We start from the raw sequence: 19,302 nt of genomic DNA, 5'->3' as shown, positions 1-19,302 counted from the left end.
AAGCAAAAGAACCCAAATTCGTGCTTCTGGTGAGGCAGACTGTAGGGAAAAAGGTACTGAGGCACTCCGTCTTCATGTGAAAAAATAGAATTATTGAGCAAGGCAACAGCTAATCTGAGAAGAAATCATATGTATTTATAAGTATTGTATTTACTGTGCAATTATTTTTTCCAGATTTGTGCTTTGTCACCTAGAAGAGTTAATCAGTCAAGTCAAGGGTTACTTTACTTCAGCTAATTCAGAACTCACAAGTTCATACGTTTGATTTTAAGTACAATAAAACCAAATGAATTGTGTAACAATTTTTAAATGTCAGGTACCTTAAGATGTCCGAGATGCTCCAGTCCAGTGCTTTATTCCTTCATGAATCTGATGAAGATGCATAGGCATCTTCATCAGGCATAACAACAACAATCACATTAGAATACAGACTGGAGGAAGTGCGTGGAAGAACAATGCAAAAAAAAAATCATTTTTCCCCCCTCTTTTCTTTTTTAGTGTGTGTGTGTGTGTGTGTGTGTGTGTGTGTGTGTGTGTGTGTGTGTGTGTGTGTGTGTGTGTGTGTGTGTGTGTGTGTGTGTGTGTGTGTGTGTGTGTGTGCGTGCGTGCGTGCGTGCGTGCGTGCGTGCGTGCGTGCGTGTGTGCGTGGACATAAAGGATGTGTTCTTTGAATTTTGTCTTGGAGGTGAACGTAATCCACCCCCCCCCCCCTCCCAGTGAGCTGTGGCGTTCCACAAGGAAGCATACTAGGGCCTTTACTGTTCCTAATATATGTAAATGACATGACTCGGCTCTGCTGGTCTCAGACAGGGACAAGTTGCAGGTTGAAAAACAGCCCTTAGCTAACTCGGTAGAATCTGCACCTGGCTCGCTGATTAACTATCTATCATTACACCTAGGTAAAAACTGAATCTATAGGGGTCGGGATTAGTGATGTCACAGGGTCGAGACCAGTGACCACCCGTCCCGCATCTCGCGGGACAGTACCGAAATTGGACCGTCTGTCCCGCGTCCCGCACAAACGGAACAATGTCCCGCGAATCAAAGATTCGAGAGAGAAAAAAAAAAACCTGCTATTATATATTTTTTCCAATATATTAGCGTAGGCTATAGGATTATATCATATCCCCATAATAGTATTCATATTATTTCCGCAATACTCATTAACGAGAAACGCACACAGCCCCAAAATACACTCGCCCCAAAACACACTCGCCCCTATTTCTTTCGCCGACCGAGGCCGCCGGATATACCCGGGGCGAGTGTGTTTTGGGACGAGGCATTCTTGTATTATATCCCGGCCACCATGTGATTTCATTCACCGGGTTGTTTACATGTCGAATTTGGGGGAAAAAAATAATCAGGAGCTCAACAACATAATGAGAGGATACAAGAGCTATCTGTGCTATAGCTGTGTGCATATTTAAGCAAGTATTTTAAAACAGTGAAAGCTACCGAGGAAAAAGAAACAGAAAGTGATAGACTCCCGCCACGACTCAAACAAGCGACCATGGGAGTTTATCATCAATCCAAAGATTCGTTGTGAATAATTATAAACAAACAACCTCCTGGTGCTTCCAAGTTGGGGGGTAGTTTGACCAAAACCGAAGGTATTGAAGAGGAGGACACTGAGAATGTTACGGTCATCAGAGATCAAAGGATTTAGCAGCTGCCATTCTGATAATGTCAGGAGCAATGGACCAGGCAACAGTGACACTACGACCAGGTAGGGTCCAACCAATTGTTTCCAAATGGACTGCAGTCTGCACAGAGGCACAGAACCCTATCCATCAGATCCAAAGTAGACTAGGTCTTTTTTTGCGACCAAAAGACAAAACAGGCAAAAACAATGTGGAATGCCCTACCAAAAGGAGTAAAGGAGTGTAAAACCCTACTCACTTTCAAAAGTGCCCTAAAAAACACCTTAAGGAGGCTGCAATTCCAAACTGGCCCCTGTCAAAGTCTTAACCTAACCCCGCCCCCCACCCCCCTCCTTGAACTGTTTATTGTACATATTTCTTGTTTTTCATACCAGTACTGTAAGCTGACTGTATGATGTTCTACATAGTAACGTGTATCTGTCTGTTTTGTTTCTTAAATGTCATCATGATTTGAGTGCATGGGGATCTCATTTTAAATAAGCCATTGTTCTTTTATGAGCGATCCATTTTAGAGGACCTTGTATTGTGAATTGTACTTCCATGTACTGTTTCCATGTCTTTTCTAAATAAAGTATTCAATCAATCAATCAATCAATCAAACAAACAAACAAACAAACAAACAAACATATTCAATCAAAAGACTACTAGTTGATAGTAGGCCTACTACATTTCATTTAGAAAATGACCACACGTTATGTTAGGAAAGTTTCCCATCTTGTGACAAAAGAGAGGTACTACGCATTATGTTCTCTCGTCATGGTTTCATCACTTTGTAAATAAAGCAGTTAACGTTGTTTATTTTACATATAACTATCGACATGTGTTCAATAGAAGTGTAATTATAGCAGGTTGTTTGTTTTACATAATCTGTTTCAACAAATATCTACATGTGTTTAATAGAAGTGCGACGGGGTTTTGCCATAGAGTTGAGCGCCATATAATTTAAATTCTGATTCTGGTATAAATTCTGATTCTGTTCTCGCAGCTGCTGCCGCATTGCATTCTGGGACATTAAGCTCAGCGTAATTTATGCTCCGTCGTACGAGCGTGTCGCGCGTTGAAAACAGCAGAGCTACAAGCTCACACCGCGTCACCATCGCAGCTCATTGTGAGCTTGTAGATCTGCCAATCTCTGTATCAGTGTTGCCATATGTTGTGAGAGAAATAAGCAACCAGGTCTAGGAAAACAAGTCCAAAAGAAGCAACTAGGCTACATGAGCACTTTAGACTTGAAAATAGTAGATCTACAAGCTCACAACGCGTCGCCATGCGACGCGTTGTGAGCTTGTAGGTCTACTATTTTCAAAAACGCTTGCAATAAAATGTGGAATATTTGGAATGTTTTTGAAACATTCTAACAACACAAATGCTCCCTGACACTAAACATGTATGAATATATTTGCGAACGAACCACTGGTTTAAATAATAATTAAAACATTTGGAAGCAAGCCTAAATCAGCAACTACACTTTAAAAACTTAAACAAGCCCAAAAAACCCCGCAACTACCAATTTTTTTTACAAGCAACTTTACATAAAAAGAAGCCCAAAGTCGCTTATAATAAGCAGACATGGCAACACTGCTCTCTATGGTTAGAATCGGGCTTTATTGTCCACTTTCGACCAATAAAAACACAGGCTTTCTTGTCACGTGAGGACAGTGAGTCTCTTCATTTAGCATGAAAATAGTGTTTGTGTGAGATCTCGGAAGCACAATGTCACTAAATAGGCCTACATTTAGATCCCAGCTGGTAAAACCTTGCCTCAAACATCGACTATCAAAATGGACCGAAGATGAACTATTTGGGGTTTTTAAAAGCCTCTCAACAACAATGGTGCCAGAGGAGGAACAGCAGTCAGAGATCTACCATGATGGACGCAGACTGCTGGAAGCCATGCTGAAACCTGTGGTCAAGTTACGCAGAATAGGTAATGATCTATTGTTGATGAAAGAGGGGGTCAAGGAGAAGAGATTTAACACTTGAGACAAAAGAAAACATGTCGAGGAGAAGCAAAAATCCTAACAAAAACAGATTCAAAGCAGAGCGATGTAGCCCACGATTGATTGAATAGCCTACTTTATTAACAGTTTGTAAAAAAGTACAGGATTATATAATCGTGCTAAAGGATCAAATAAAAAGCCATGAGGGCATGTTTCCGGTGACAAAGATTAAAACGAGACCAGGGGCCCGTTTCACGAAACCTGGATTAGGGATAAACCGGGTTTAATCGGCTATCCTGGCTTAAATTATCCAGGACCATGAATCGGTTTCACGAAAGCTGAGTTAGCTCGGCAGATTAACTTAGCCAGTAAACCTGGATATTTTTATCCATAACTCGGTTTCACGGAAGAAAATGGAAGCAATCCTACCTTACTTACCATGGCAATTTCAACAGCCAAGCTTTATTAATCCAGTGCCTTGTTCTTCAAGTTTTGTGAAATAGCTGTTAGTCCAATGACTCCAATTTTTTCCACACTTATTCAATTCTTATGCGAAAATTGAAGATCTACAACAAATAATATTTTTGGACAACTTGTGCATTTAATTTGTCGGCAATACTTTGCCACGCTTTCTCCCTGGATCTATATTTATTGCGGCTGTGTTTCCTTACTTGCTTATTATACATTTTACTTCCTTGTATGATTCCATGAGCTGCTGCAGTGCTGCTGTTCAGCCACAGAGAAGAACGCCGCTCTGGTTTTGGGTTCAAGTTCAAGGATTCTGCTATCGACTTTCATGGTCTTTTATAGGAATACGTGAACGCACATTCAGCCTGGTTTAACGATCCTGGCTCGACAAAGCCACTCCTTCTCAGCCCGGCTTGGCGTTCGTGGAACTGAATAAACCAGGCTGAACAGCGCAGGCTTGTCAAACCTGGATTTGCCTTTTAAACCAGGATAATTTAATTCCGCTTTCGTGAAATAGACCGCATCGACTGTTGTCTAGATGTTGTCCCCGGTGATAGAACGCGTAGCTGTCCTCGTCAATGCCGTTTGTTTTTTCCATATCACAATGCCAAAACATACCGATCTGATTCTTGTTTGGATGAAGAAACGCCAGACAGGCAAACACTCATGTTAACGGCTCTCCGTTGGTTTTGTTGTTGTTGAGAAACAGGAAGACAACCACTTCCTGTGTCAGTCTCTCTAACAATAGATTTACATGTTTTATAAATGCAACTATTTGCCGTCGGAGTCAACATGTGTAAGGTACAATCACTATTCAGCCCATTGAAAGCGTGCAAATAAACACATCAAGGAATTAATAAATATATAAATAAATGTTCATTCCCTCCTGGGATTTGAACTCTTCCCAATGTCAGCATAAATACACCAGACAGGCGCTTACTCCGGTGTGCCTTCTTCTCACAACAAATGGGTACCATAAACAACTCATAGAGTATACAACCAGCCATTAAAAAACAAAACAGTCATGGTCACTAGTTTAACTTGAGACCTCAGTCACCACACTGATTTTATTGTACTGCTCTCTAACACGGCTGTTTACTACAGATTTGTTTCTCAAATCTATCATCACCATCATCATCATCTAATATTCATTATGTTAGAGGCTACTTAGAAATAGTAAATATGACACATGATAGGTTAGATCAACAGTTTATTAGAAGACAACCACTTCTTCCTGGTACAATCTCGAACAATACATTTTTATAAATGCAGCTATTCGCCGTCGGAGTAAACATGTGTAAGGTACAATCACTAGTCAGCCAATTTAAAGCTCTAAATAAATAATAAATACTTTGTTAGCTTTTCACTGGATTCGAACTCTTCGCAATGTTGGCAGAAATACACCCGTCTGGAGCATACTCCGGTGCACCATTCTACCCACACGTATCCATAAACAAATCAACAAATCATGGAGTATAAAACCAGCCATTAAAACACAAAACAGATATGGTCTCTAGATTACCTTGAGACCTCATTCACCACACTGATTTCCAACACGGCTGTTTAATACAGATTGGTTTCTAAAATCTCTCACCACCATCATCATCATCTATTCATTATGTTATACAGGCTACTTAGTAATAGTAAATATGACGCATGATAGGTTACATAAACACTTTGTTTATAACATGACCTCATAGACAAAATATGTCAAAGTGTCTGAACCCACGTTACACTGACGTGATTATTGACCAGTCAATTTTACAGAGACTTGCAGTCAAGTTAATATTCAGGACAGCCCTAAAATCTCTGTGTGTACAACATGGCACCCTCAAGGGGAAACACCCCCATACCATTAACACAAAGAGCAAAGAAAGAGGCATAGTAAATCAGCCAACCACATGATTTAAAAGTCAAGTTTTTTTATTTGTCACATCTCATACACAAGAGTGAAATTCTTGGCTTTATCGTCTCTTCTAGTGTAACAATAACTAGTCACAAAAGGGCACAAACTGGCAAATTGTATGATTTCAGATTGCTCCTGATCACCTCAATACAGTTAAGTAGGCCTTGCCGAGCCCTATAGGGCAGGATCCCATCTCCTGTTTCCTTAGCGTGATGCACACCCTCTGGATCTGACTCTAGTAGGTCACAGGGACTTACCCCAATCCAACCCTTGATGCTGAGTTCTAACCTGGGAGGCAGGGTACCCTTCTAAAAGTCTTTGGTATGACCTGACCGGAAATCAAACCCCAACTTCCCAGTCTCAGGGAGGACACTCTAACCACAAGGCCACCATCTTCTTTTTGCAGATGAGTGAGGCTGGGACGGAGGTTACAAGGCCACTGAGCTCAGGACAGTAATAACAGTGATACATTGCCCGTATGGTCCTGTGTATGGGTTTGTAACCTTGCCTGTGCATGCTGATGGAGCAGGTGACATTGGTTGGCAGTGTAGAAATGCCCCATAATTGACTTTGGTAGGTTGAACTGAATTTAGGCATTTAGCAGACGCTCTTATCCAGAGTGACTTACAATAAGCAAGGTAAACATGCATCAAATGCAGAAAGATAAGCATCTGTCTAAATATCATGCCATCTAAATTGCAATTTAACCTTTGAATCCAGACTACGTCAAGAGCAGCAAGACAGGTCATCTTTTTTTGGGGCTAAAAAAAACAACTATGCTCATACAGGATTCCAAAACCAAATCATAAAGAGTTCCCATACCAGTCCAGGCGCAGACCATTGGCTCTAATGCAGCCTGACCGCACGTTGTGGGTTCCAACCCGACGACCTTTGCTGCATATCTTTCCTGTCCATCTTCACTTTATAGTAACAATGAGGTAAAAAAAAACGACAAAAAAAGAAAAAAAAGTGCTGATGATCCTGGCATCACACTTAGGGTTCAGGTGTGGAGATCCATGTGCATTGTGATTCCACTGGGTTATGTGCAGGCTGGGCACAAGTAGTCCTCACTGGTGTTAGGCCTGCCTACACACACCCAGTGGAACCACAATGCACATGATTAGCATTCAATCTGAAAGAAGATGGATACAATGTTATGTATTTAGTTAGTTAGTTACAGAAAAAATGTGCCCTCCATGTAAAGAACTTTAAAGGTTTCGTACCCAATCATCCACGGATGCGGACCTTCCTGACCCAGTGCTCACCTCCCCACAGGAGCGACACAGATGTGTCTGGTCATCTATGAAAACATATTTTTGAGTTCAGTGAAGTCCAATTTTTTGGTCTTGGTGAGGCTGATAAACATTTGATTGAAGCCTACCAGAATCCTCCAATAGCTGTCGGCCAATATTTTGCCGTACAACATCAATGTTGCCTAGCAGACCCTGCTCCACCCCAGCAGTGCGTAACACCAGCATCTCTGCTATCTTAAAATACAGGTTAGTGTTAGCAGTGTCCTTTTAGAATGTATTAAATTGTTACTAGGATAGATATTCTAGGCTATATAATCTCACTTTGCACACAATCACCCCACACAACGTTGTATCCATTTGGCGGGGATGAGAGACAGTCTCACAGGTCCACTGTGAGATTGTGTCCCTCATCCTCCGCATATAAGCTCTGAAGAAAAAACGAAACCGTTGGTTACTTGCGTATCAGAAACCATTGAACATACTTGCAATGAAGCACAATAAATCTATGATTTACTTGCCTTGTACTATTACGACAATGGTCGACTTGGTTTGGGGAAGCATTCAGCGGGTCCACAAAGACACAATGTAGGTCATGTGGATACATAACCTTCGGCAGATGGAATACTTTAATACTTCCATAGCTTAGTTGTAAATATAGTTGCATAATTTGCATTGATTAAAGGTATAGTTGGCAACATTAAGCCTATATTTGAAAAATACCTCTATATATATATTTTTCATTTTTTCCCCTCTATCAGCCACTATATAATGATGCTGGGGTGTTTTCCTGCATTGAAAAACACTCCTCTTTCTGAAATCCGTATTTTCCCTACTATTTATGTTACACATCCGGGTACCCGGTCTGTAAATTCACGCACGCATGTGCGCATCCGTGCTCGTCCGTGTCCGTGTGGACTTTTTACTTTCGGTTTTAAAATGCTCTCAAACTTCGTTTTTGATGCACATAATTTACTTTTCAGACAGCGTTTTGATAGAATTTAGTTGTTTAACTTCATATGTGGTCAATTTGTCATGAAAGAGCCTATTTAAAAATAAAAATTCAGAGAACCGGCAGGGGCGGGCAGTTCCGCGAATTGTATCCGAATAAAGTAACCTATATTCGGCATGGACGGTTTAGAAGTCTGCTTAACTCTATGGAAGTCCTACGTGCGACACCCCCTGGTGGTCGGGGAAACGAACTGCTGGATTTCTTTTCTTTGTTTATCTCTGAATCGCCTACAATCCCTTTAAAGTAAACTTACTACTAGTGTATAGTGCCCATTTTTACATACTGCCCCCATTATAACTTCCCATTCCAGGACATCAATCTGCAAGTTAAGTGATAATTTAATTTGTTAACATGGTGCGACTGTAACCAGCACTTTTAAAAGGAACTATTATCCTTACTTTTTTCAGTCATTCAAAATTGTACATGGCATTATTATTCTTCATGTCACATTAGTGAATGGGATTTACCAGTGATCTGGTCCTCTGCTGATCTCCCTCTGGCAGGTGGGGAGCCAGTGGAGGGGCCCGAGGATGGTGGGTGGTGGATGGCAGGAGGAGGCCCGAAGGGGCTGAATGATGGCTGTGCAGGGCGGCCAAGAAGAGGGCTGGAGGGACTGGGTGACAGTTGGGGAGGGGGGGGGAAGAGCAGGAGGATGAGATAAAGGGGAAAGTGGTGGAGGGGGGCAAGCCAAAGGAAAGGTTCCAGCTAGCTTTAAAAGCTTCGCTGGAATCCTCTCCTCTGGCTCTATGTAGCGTTTAAGCTGGTACAAATTAGCAATTAGCTTCTCATTTTTGTCCCCAACCAAGTACACCACTTTCCCCTTTATCTCGGTGATGGAATAGGGGCCAAGCATCTCCGGTGCCAGCTTCCCTCCCTTCCTCTGCTCTTCTCGGATGTTTTTTTAACACCACATCCCCAACTGTGAACTTGTCATCCCAGCCCTGCTCCAGCTTCCTCTTCCTGACCCTGTCTTGTTGTTTTAGGACATTGCCCTGCACAGCCTCATATACCACCGGCTTCGAATGCTATCAATGCATTGAATGGGAGATTATCACGTTTTATCAGACCTTTGAATGGGCGAAGTAGGCGACCTACTTACCTACCCGCGATTTATCAGACCATTCATTCAGGAGCTACTGACCTACTTGGAGGCGGAGCAGTCCCCACAACAATATTTACGATTCTGTGCCTATCGGTACATAACTCGAACGGCGCTGAGTAGGCACAGGCGAACGTCACACCGTTCAGGACGGCAACTCTGTCGCCTTAACTCCCTCGGTGGTCCTTCACGGGGTGACAGTTCGCCTGTGACTGCGCGCCTCCGTCATGGTCCGAAACCAAAAGCGAAACCTAAACTGAACTATTAAGTCATGTCAGTTGGTAGGTCAGTATGTCTTGATAACACCCAATGAATGGTCTGATAAATCGCGGGTAGGTAAGTAGGTCGCCTACTTCGCCCATTCAAAGGTCTGATAAAACGTGATAATCTCCCATTCAATGCATTGATAGCATTCGAATCAGGTGCACCGCATATACTGGTGTCTGCTTTTTCAGCCCCTCACAGACCTCCTCCGACCCCCAACAGGCCTCCATATCTTCTGGTGTCACCTAAGGTCCAAAAACACCAGGTGGGGTTATTGACGGTAGTGGTTTTCAATTTCATGAATTCATGTCAAGGACCCCCAAATCAATATGCATTTGGCATACATTTTGGGAAATAGCAGATCTACAAGCTCACATTGTGGCGCTGTGCGTTGTGAGACTGTAGATCTGTCTGTTTTCTTAAATGTCATCATGATTTGAGTGCGTGGGGATCTCATTTTAGATAAGCCATTGTGCTTTTATGGGCGATCCAGTTTGGAGGACCGTGTTACTCATTAACCACATCCTTTTGTTATTTATTATTCTCTTGTCATATGTGTTACGGTCTCCAAACAATACTACGCAATCAGTGGCTCAAATTGGAGACCCTAACATAAGGATGGACACCACAAACATTGGCGAAGGTTTAGATCATTTTTATTTACTTCCCACAATACAAAATATGAGATTGTGGAGCAAACATGGAAACTAAATACAAAATACTTTACCAAATGAAGAACGAAAAGGAGGCCTGGAGATGCCGGCAAACTAAAGAGAATGGAGGGGGGACCAGGCCACCCCCTATAGGGACGCCGAAGCTGCTCCCCCCTCCCTACCTAACAAAACCAGGGACTACTGAACTAAAAAGTAAACGAAAAGAGGGAACTGCCGGCCAGCTCCAGGCCAAACTTAAATAAACTAAATACTTAAAGAAAAAGGCTTTTTAGCCAAAATCAACAAGGTGTGGGAACTGAGGTCTTGCTGGGTCTGTGTCTCCAGAAGAACTGAAGCTGGCTGGTTTTATAGTGCCTTGATTAGAGCCATATGAAATCCATGTTAACGGAATCGCGGACGGAATCACGGAAATGACCAATAAAAATGGAATTGGAATAAAAAACGGAATATTGCAGAATTTGGAATATAAAAAATATGCGAATTTTTACAAATCCACGGGACACCACCATTTTGCATGGCCACATCCTACTTTATAACAATAAAATCCACGTAGAAATCGTCTTAAAAAGACGATAGAAATGATAATAATACATGGGCGACGCCATTTTGCGCATGCTCAGACCGAATTCTTTTGGGTAACATTTTTGCGTATTCTTTCAGAGACATGTATGGACTGTTATATCTTATTAAATTGTGGACATTTATTCATTTCCACTTACCAGACACTTTTTTTATGGTAAAAATGAGCATAAAAAGCAAAATACAGAATTCAGAAATATTAAAATGGAAAAAACAGAATTTGGGAAAAAATAAAACGGAATTGGGAAAAAAATAAAACGGATTTCATATGGCTCTAGCCTTGATTGGGGCGGCAGCAATTGCAGATCAGCTGCAGGTGTGCCAGCCTGAGTGAGAGGAGAGACAGTGGGGTTTAGTGAACGAGTCAATGAATAATAGTGTCATGGCCACACGCAACATGAATCATGTAGCCGTAGAATACAACTCTCATAGACGTAGTTATGATTCTGACGTTTTCAATCTAGGAGAGCCGTAGGGAATATCCCCCATGGACAAATGGACTTTCAGCTCCTAGCCCGTATGGGCTCCAAACATATGCAAATGCAAAAAAAAGGTGCTTACCCCCACACCCCAAATAATAAAGATAAAGATAAAGAAACTTGTTGACCTATATGACCAGAAGTTGCAATTGTTTGTCTCCAACGATCTTAAAAATGTTAACTCATCTAATAATCCATATCTTTCAATAAAGAAGTGTTTTAATGCCGGCTGCCTTTCCCCCCCTCGTTAACTTCCTTTTTTTTTTGTATTTCCGGATGTGCTTCGTCACTACCGCTACCATTGTGAATTTTCGACAGAATCGGCCACAGACGGCATGTTCAAGTTAGCAAAATCCTTATAGATAGATTTGGAACAACCAAAACAAAACCACATGCAATGCACAGTGAAGTGAGGGATGTGAAGGTAGTTTTCTCCATGAAGATAAAGAAAGGATATTCGTTTATAACATAAGTTTTGTTTTTCCTGAAAGGAAAGTCAGTCAACAAAGTACTGTTTGATATATTTGATACTGTTTGACATCTCGTCATCACGCGATGTGACTTTTGTGCCCGGACCAATTTTCAACCTATCTTCACATAATTGATTCTCACTATGCTTATAATGATATGGTATATAAAAACTGCAGGCTTTCTATTCCTGGAAAGTGGAACATGATAGAACAGAATTGAAACCATTGTTCTCGCATATTAAAAAAACATTGAAATGACCAAACCTACTTGCTGATGTCACTGGTAGGCAGGTTTCTGAACTTTCCATAGCCCTCCTCTGAGACACAGACCAAGTAGACACAAATTATATTATAATATAATAAGCATTAGTGATGACCAATTTTATGAAGATAGGTTGAAAATGGGTGAAGTGGTCCTTTAACTATAATAATCCTGGTCATGGGATTGTTTTTCTCATTCAAAATCCCAGACGTCTTTGAAAGGTAGCTTCTCACCGAACAGACTACAGACTGGTAGTCGGTTGGCAAAAGTTCGCATTTAGTTCAGCACAAACTGTCGACCGATGTGCCCATTGTTGTGCAGTGTTGCCAGGTCTGCTTATTATAGGCGACTTTGGGCTTGTTTCCCTGTAAAGTCGCTTGTAAATAGGGATGTTCCCAGCTTTTCTTTTCACTGACGTGCAGTGGTGTAAAGTAACTATGTACATTTACTCAAGTACTGGTCTATTTTGTACTTTTACTTTACTGGAGTATTTCCAGTTGCATATACTTTTACTTCTACTCCACTACATCTCAGAGGCATTTATTGTACTTTTACTCCACTACAATTATTTGAACATTTTAGTAACTAGTTTGCAGATATAAATCATTGTATTATAAAACATACATTAACCACTTTATCCCTATTTTATACCTAGGATATTTGAAAATAGCCGATCTACAAGCTCACAACGCGTCGCATAGCGACATGTTGTGAGCTTGTTGTTCTGCTTTTTTCAAACATTTTAGTACTTTTTTTACTTCTGGTACTTTAAGTACATTTTGATACCAATACTTTAGTACTTTTACTCAAGTCATTTTTTAATTCCCGACTTTTACTTGTAACATTTGAGTACTTTTTCCACCACTGCTGACGTGTACACAACATTTTTTAAAACGGTTATTCAAATAATCAAAAATAAATACATTAATTCATTTATTGAAATTAACACCCAGAAAATAACCAAAACTGAGCACATTTTGATCCATAAGGCCAAATCTCATTTGAAAAAATATATTAAGAGTATATGAAAGACATTTAAAATGTTTATACTATTGGAATCTTCTTACACACCTGCTCCCAATAATCATTCCAGCGCACAGCGCAAAAGTAGGTCATATCAATTAGGCTGTCACTCTAGCGCAGGTCTGAGCCGGTCTGAACTGTGCTGTCCTTAAAAGTTTAAACCATAACTTGACATATAGAATGGATCTTCAGACAAACAATTGTGAGTGAAAACGTAGTCTCACTCACTCACTCTGACTCTGAGAGAGACAGTGAATGTAGGTTTTCATAGACCTGGTCACTGGTTTCACTCACAGAATCTAGCAACATCGAAGACAGCTCGGATCAAACCTTTACCCCACTCTCTCCCTCCTCTTCTCTACCCGTGCGGTGGAAAGCTGCCTTAACTCGCGTCATATTAGAACTGTGTTCCAAAACATTTTCCAAGAATAGTGCAAACAGCAGATCTTCACAACGTGTGTCAACATCTCAACATCTCAGTCATTTATCTATGTATTTATATTGTATTTTGTATTCTTTTATGTTATTTGTCATATCTGCCCTATGCAATCTTTGTTTACAATGCCTATAGACAAATCCACAGACGCTCTGCCTGTAGCTGCCTGTAGGCGGCCATTGCTGCGGTGTCGCGTCCGCGGAGCATTGACACCGCAGCAATGGCTGCGCCCAGGGCAGCGCTCCGTGGATTCGTGTATAGGCAGAGATGCCCACGAGTCTCTGAGTCCGAGTCGAGTCTCGAGTCTTTGGCCTCGAGTCCGAGTCAAGTCTCGAGTCTTTGAGGGTTGAGTCCGAGTCAAGTCTTTAGTCTCGAGTCTCTTAAAAAATTTGTAATTTTTTGGGGGTTCTATTCTTAATTGATTTAATTATTTATTTATACGATGTGGCCTAAGACTGAAATACAGTTATGATGGTCCACAAACCCAATCCGAAATGAGAAATACACAGAATGAATGTTTATCAAAATAGTAGGATACGTTAATTTAGGCTCCGTCCTTTGCATCTTATAGCGCAGCTCAACTGTGGAAGGCACAGGCTCACACACAGCCTAACCAAGGCTACTGCTGCTAGTTAGTCTACATAATGTTTTATTAAGGAAGATTGACATGTCAACGTGTTTGGGTATAGCCTACATCTAGTGTGCAGTGCTGTGCTGTCCCTAGAGCGTAATGAGAACGCACTACAGCCATGGACCTCCCCCGACCGACCCCCGGGCCGGGCGGTAGTACACAGTCACATTATACAGTAGATAATATGGCCAGTTTCAGGAAAGGTACTATGTACTCACGTTGTCAGTTATTGTTAACGTTCCATTTCCACCATTCTAATGGATTCCAGGGGTGTGTAAACATCTCTGAAGTAGCTCCATTTAGTTTCCTCTGAAGTGACGCAGTTACGTCCAAGTATTCTCCCCTTTCGCAAAGTGCAACTTTTTCATCATCCACCTTTGTTCAATAATCCCGAACAGAGCTACAATAATATGACAACTGCCAGCTATAATCTAGTAGGCTATTGTAAATGTACATCAATCATAGTCTCTCAAACCCAGATACATTGCTACGACGCGTAATGATGTGCGTCACCTACCCAAAATAGCAGACATACAAGCTATCAACGCACCGCGTCATTGCGTGTTGATCCGATCATCTTATAAAAAATGTAAGCATATGTCAAGATAACTGAGGTTATATAGCTGATGCTGAGCTAAACATAATTTCAAAGTTTTTATATTTAAACTTTATGATGAAAGGCCACGGCGGCCACACACGCAGCAACTGTTGCGCTCGCCTCTCCATGTTTACGTTAATGAGCAGCATGAAGCAGCTTGACTGAAGCCGGTTGGAAGCCAGCTCCGCGCAGCGCGCACCGGAGGTTCCTTTGCAGGAGGGGAAAGGGAGGGGACAGGGATTTTTTTGGGCATTTCATTCATTAATGTGTAAAAAAAAAAACACAAAATAAAGATTGAGTCTTTGAGCTTGAGTCCGAGTCAAGTCTCAAGTCTTTGAGGGGCGAGTCCGAGTCGAGTCTAGAGTCTCATTTGTGGTGACTCGAGTACGAGTCCCTGACTCGAGTCCCTATCTCTGCCTATAGGGCAAAGAGAAATGTGGTCTTTATTTGTTCCAAAGTTCAATAACAAAAACACAATTATTTGACAGACAATTAATCATCAATTAAATGCCATGATTGTTACAGCCCTATTTATTTCTCCAACGAACACTAAACACCACTGAGCACCATCAAACACTGTGAAAACTAAAAGACACAGTTTCCATACACAATATTATGACCAAACAACAAAAAACATTCACTTCTCAGCTCTAAAACTTAAATACTCTGAAATACATTTCTATTACATGTACACTTTTTATATTAATGCCATTTCAAAGGTAGGGCTACTTTCAGTTTTTCCATTCACGTACAGTATATTTTATTAATATACAAGAATATTAAGACATTTAGAAATGATGTGCATCAAGACTATATGCATATTAAAGCAAGTAAAATGTATAATTATGCATTAATAATTATACTTGCGTCTCACAATAATTGAAAGGCAGAGAGTTGACAAGGGGTTGCTTTTTGCTTTGAAAATAATGAAAGGCAGACAATAATATGTCTGTTTTGCATAGCTAACTCACTTTTCTGAAACAGGAAGAATCTATTAATTTTTGAGCGGTACAACCGCTCCTATTCACCTGTTTCTTGGCTGTGTGTTTTCCACTTTCTGTCGGATTTCATTGGATATCATTAGTCATCTGACCGGTTTCATTGGATTTCATTGGATCAAAAGACAGGAAGTGGAACACAGTGAAAAGCCTAGGAAACAGGTGGATAAGAGGGTTTAGGACCCATCCGTGGTGAAAGTTTTTCTTTCCGTCGTGAACATTTGTCTTTCGCTGTGACGCCATGCTGTGGAAAACACGGCTAAGCTTTGCAGGACGTGCTGTGATTGGCTAACAAGACACATGATGAAATTAACTTCAAACTTCGCAGACGCGCTGTGATTGGCTAGTGAGATGCATGATGAAATTAATAATAATGTAAAAAATGTAAGCACGTCACTTCGCAGGACGTGCTGTGATTGGCTACCGAGATGCATGATGAAATTAATAACTCATAAATAGCACCGCTCACTTCACACCGGGTGTGATTATTTTTACTCTTTTGACTCCATGCCATGTTTGAGCTATCTTTATTAAGTAAAAGGGGAAAAAATTTATAGGAACTAAATAATTCCCAGCACTTTCTGTGATGTAGTATGCTTGTTTCTCTGGCATGCTTGCTTATAGGAAGTCATTAGAAATGTCTCTTTTTCATTAGGTAGTATGCTATACTACTATAGTAGCCTAAGTGAGAGAATCATCATCAAATATTTTATGGTTGTTTTATCTCCCCTCATTCTCCATCCCAGATGTCTTTCCTGCCCAACTACCAGTGAAGAAATCTATCCACTGTAACCAGGGTGGTAAAAACCTCAGAAACAAGAAACTCACAATACAAAAGAGAATTCATACAGCAGAGAAGCCCTACCACTGTGACCAGAGTGGGACAACATTCAGCCAAAACAGTCACCTCAAATGTCACCAGATAAATCATGGAGGAGAGAAGCCCTACCACTGTGAGCAGTGTGGTAAACGTTTCAAGCGCAGCAGTAGTCTCAAAGTTCACAAGAGAATTCATACAGGAGAGAAGCCCTACCACTGTGACCAGTGTGGTAAACGTTTCAACAGCAGCAGTGATCTAAAAGGACACCAGAGAATTCATACAGGAGAGAAGCCCTATAGTTGTGACAAGTGTGGGAAACGGTTCAGCTTTAGTAAAAGTTTCAAAAGTCATCAGAGAATTCATACAGGAGAGAAACCCTACCACTGTTCCCAGTGTGGTAAAGGTTTCAATATCAGCAGTAATCTCAAACGTCATCAGATAATTCATACAGGAGATAAGTCCCACCACTGTGACCAGTGTGGGAAAGGTTTCAACGACAGTAGTGATCTCAAAGATCACCAGAGAATTCATACAGGAGAGAAGCCCTACCACTGTGACCAGTGTGGAAAAGGGTTCCGCACAAGCAGTTGTCTCACACTTCACCAGAGAATTCATACAGGAGAGAAACCATATCACTGTGAAAAGTGTGGGACAAGGTTCAGCCATCTGATTAATCTCAAACATCACCAGAGAATTCATACAGGAGAGAAGCCCTATCACTGCGAACAGTGTGGGAAAGGGTTCACGCACAGCAGCAATCTCAAAAGTCATCAAAGAATTCATACAGGAGGGATGCTTTACCACTGTGACCAGTGTGGGAAAGGGTTCAACTACAGAAGTAATCTCAAAGAGCACCAGAGCACTCATACATCAGAGAAGCCTTACCACTGTGAGCAGTGTGGGATGAGGTTCAGCAGAAAGAGTGTCCTCAAACAGCACCAGAGAATTCATACAGGGGAGAACCCCTACCACTGTGACTATTGTGGGAAAGGGTTCACCCAGAGCAATCATCACAAAACTCACCTGAGAATTCATACAGGAGAGAAGCCCTACCACTGTCACCAGTGTGGGAAAATGTTCCGCAGAAACGATCAACTCATACAACATCAGAGAAATCATACAGGAGAGAAGCCATACCACTGTGCCCAGTGTGGGAAAGGATTCAGTTTGAAGAGTAGTCTAAAAATTCACCAGAGAATTCATACAGGAGAGAAGCCGTACCACTGTGCCCAATGTGGGAAAGGGTTTAGCATGAGCAGTCATCTCAAAGATCACCAGCGAATTCACACAGGGGAGAAACCCTACCACTGTGACCAGTGTGGGAAATCGTTCAGCCGGAACAATAATCTCAAAGATCATCAGATAATTCACACAGTGGAGAAACCCTACCACTGTGACCAGTGTGGGAAATCGTTCAGCCGGACCAGGCAACTCAAAGTTCACCAGAAAATTCATACAAGAGAGAACACCTACCACTGACAGTTCACCATGTTGAGACAAACTTCTCTCCTTTCTTCTTTTGTCTGTATTCTTTCGTGTACCATCATCAGATATCCAATCTTAGTGTCATCTCCAAAGTTGGTCTATACAGGGGGGTTGTGATTGTATGGTGGGCAGTATGCTCAAGCTCCCTGCACTTGCATGCTGCTCTGTCTGCAGGCATGCAAATGTATTGCTTTTTGGTGAAAATCGCCTATTTGAATCCAAAATAAGTCATTTGTGTGATTTGTGCAGATTCGAGAGAATTCCCGCTAGGACTGGCAGGTAGTACACAGGGGTGGGCTTCAGGCAACCAGTTATGTTCAGGAGTGCATTGTTAACAGCAAAATCAACCTTTTTGGCGTTTGGTCCTCTACATTGATGGCTCCATTGTCACCTCCTCCACCCAAGTCCTTAACGATGGTTTCCCTCTCCTTCCAGTCCCATGTCAACCAGATCACTAGAACCGCCCTTTTCCACCTCCGCAACATTCTCCACCTTGTCCCACATTATCCAGCACTGCTGAAGAGACTGTAATCTGCAATAGCCTCCTCTACGGTGCCACTACCATGTCCTCAGGAAACTACAGTATTTACAAAACTCAGCTGCCTGGCTGCTCACCCGAACCCGCCCTAGAGTTCACATCAGGCCAGTCCTCCATGCCCTATACTGGCATCTTGCCAAATACAGAATTTATTTTAAGATACTGCTCACCACCTACAAGGTCCTCAATGACCTAGCCCCCAGCTACCTATCTGACCTCCAATACCACCATGCCCCTCCCTCCTGGTGGTCCCCAGGACAACGCGCCAAACCTTGGGTGACCGGGCCTTTTTTGTGGCCGCCCCCTCCCTCTGAAACTCACTCCCAACACACAAAGTTCTCCCAACTCCTTCTTGTTTAAAAGCATCCTCAAAACCCACCTCTTCAGACTTTCCTTCCCCACTTATTATATTTGTCTCCGCCGGAGGTGGAGAGTATGTTTTCGTTCTGTCCCGCTGTGTGTCCCCCCCCCCCCTAGCCAAGCTAACATTGGTCAAGCTCCACGTGACACGTGACAATATGTTGACACCAGTGCTTTTGATTGGCTAGAGGGACGCATGACGAAATAAAATCCTATAAATAGGTGTGTCACTTAAGACAGGATTTATCAGACTTGATTGGAACAGTACCTTCCAGTACAAATCACCCGTCCGTGCGTGTGTGTGTCCCTCTGAGAACACCTACACATCTGAGAACACGCCACACATGTC

The 19,302-nt window shown here is 41.8% G+C and overlaps 1 protein-coding gene across 1 annotated transcript; it reads left to right on the top strand.

The window, feature by feature from the left end:
- Positions 1-3,390: 3,390 nt before the first annotated feature.
- LOC308074305 (uncharacterized protein) lies at positions 3,391-19,011 on the top strand. The gene is made up of 2 exons (XM_080413706.1): positions 3,391-3,588; positions 16,497-19,011. The coding sequence occupies exons 1-2, from the start codon at positions 3,492-3,494 to the stop codon at positions 18,047-18,049; spliced, it is 1,650 nt and encodes a 549-aa protein (XP_080269832.1). The 5' UTR covers positions 3,391-3,491; the 3' UTR covers positions 18,050-19,011.
- The last annotated feature ends 291 nt before the right edge of the window (positions 19,012-19,302 follow it).

This window comes from Gymnoscopelus braueri, assembly GCF_963280865.1.
Source record: "Gymnoscopelus braueri genome assembly, chromosome: 19".
Lineage (NCBI taxonomy): Eukaryota > Metazoa > Chordata > Actinopteri > Myctophiformes > Myctophidae > Gymnoscopelus > Gymnoscopelus braueri.
This window is presented reverse-complemented; position numbering and strand designations above follow the sequence as displayed.

Coding starts and splice junctions, on each gene's coding strand:
- LOC308074305 (XM_080413706.1), top strand. CDS start 3,492: ATGGTGCCAGAGGAGGAACAGCAGTCAGAGATCTACCATGATGGACGC. Junction 3,589..16,496: donor GGTCAAGTTACGCAGAATAG/GTAATGATCTAT, acceptor TCTCCATCCCAG/ATGTCTTTCCTGCCCAACTA.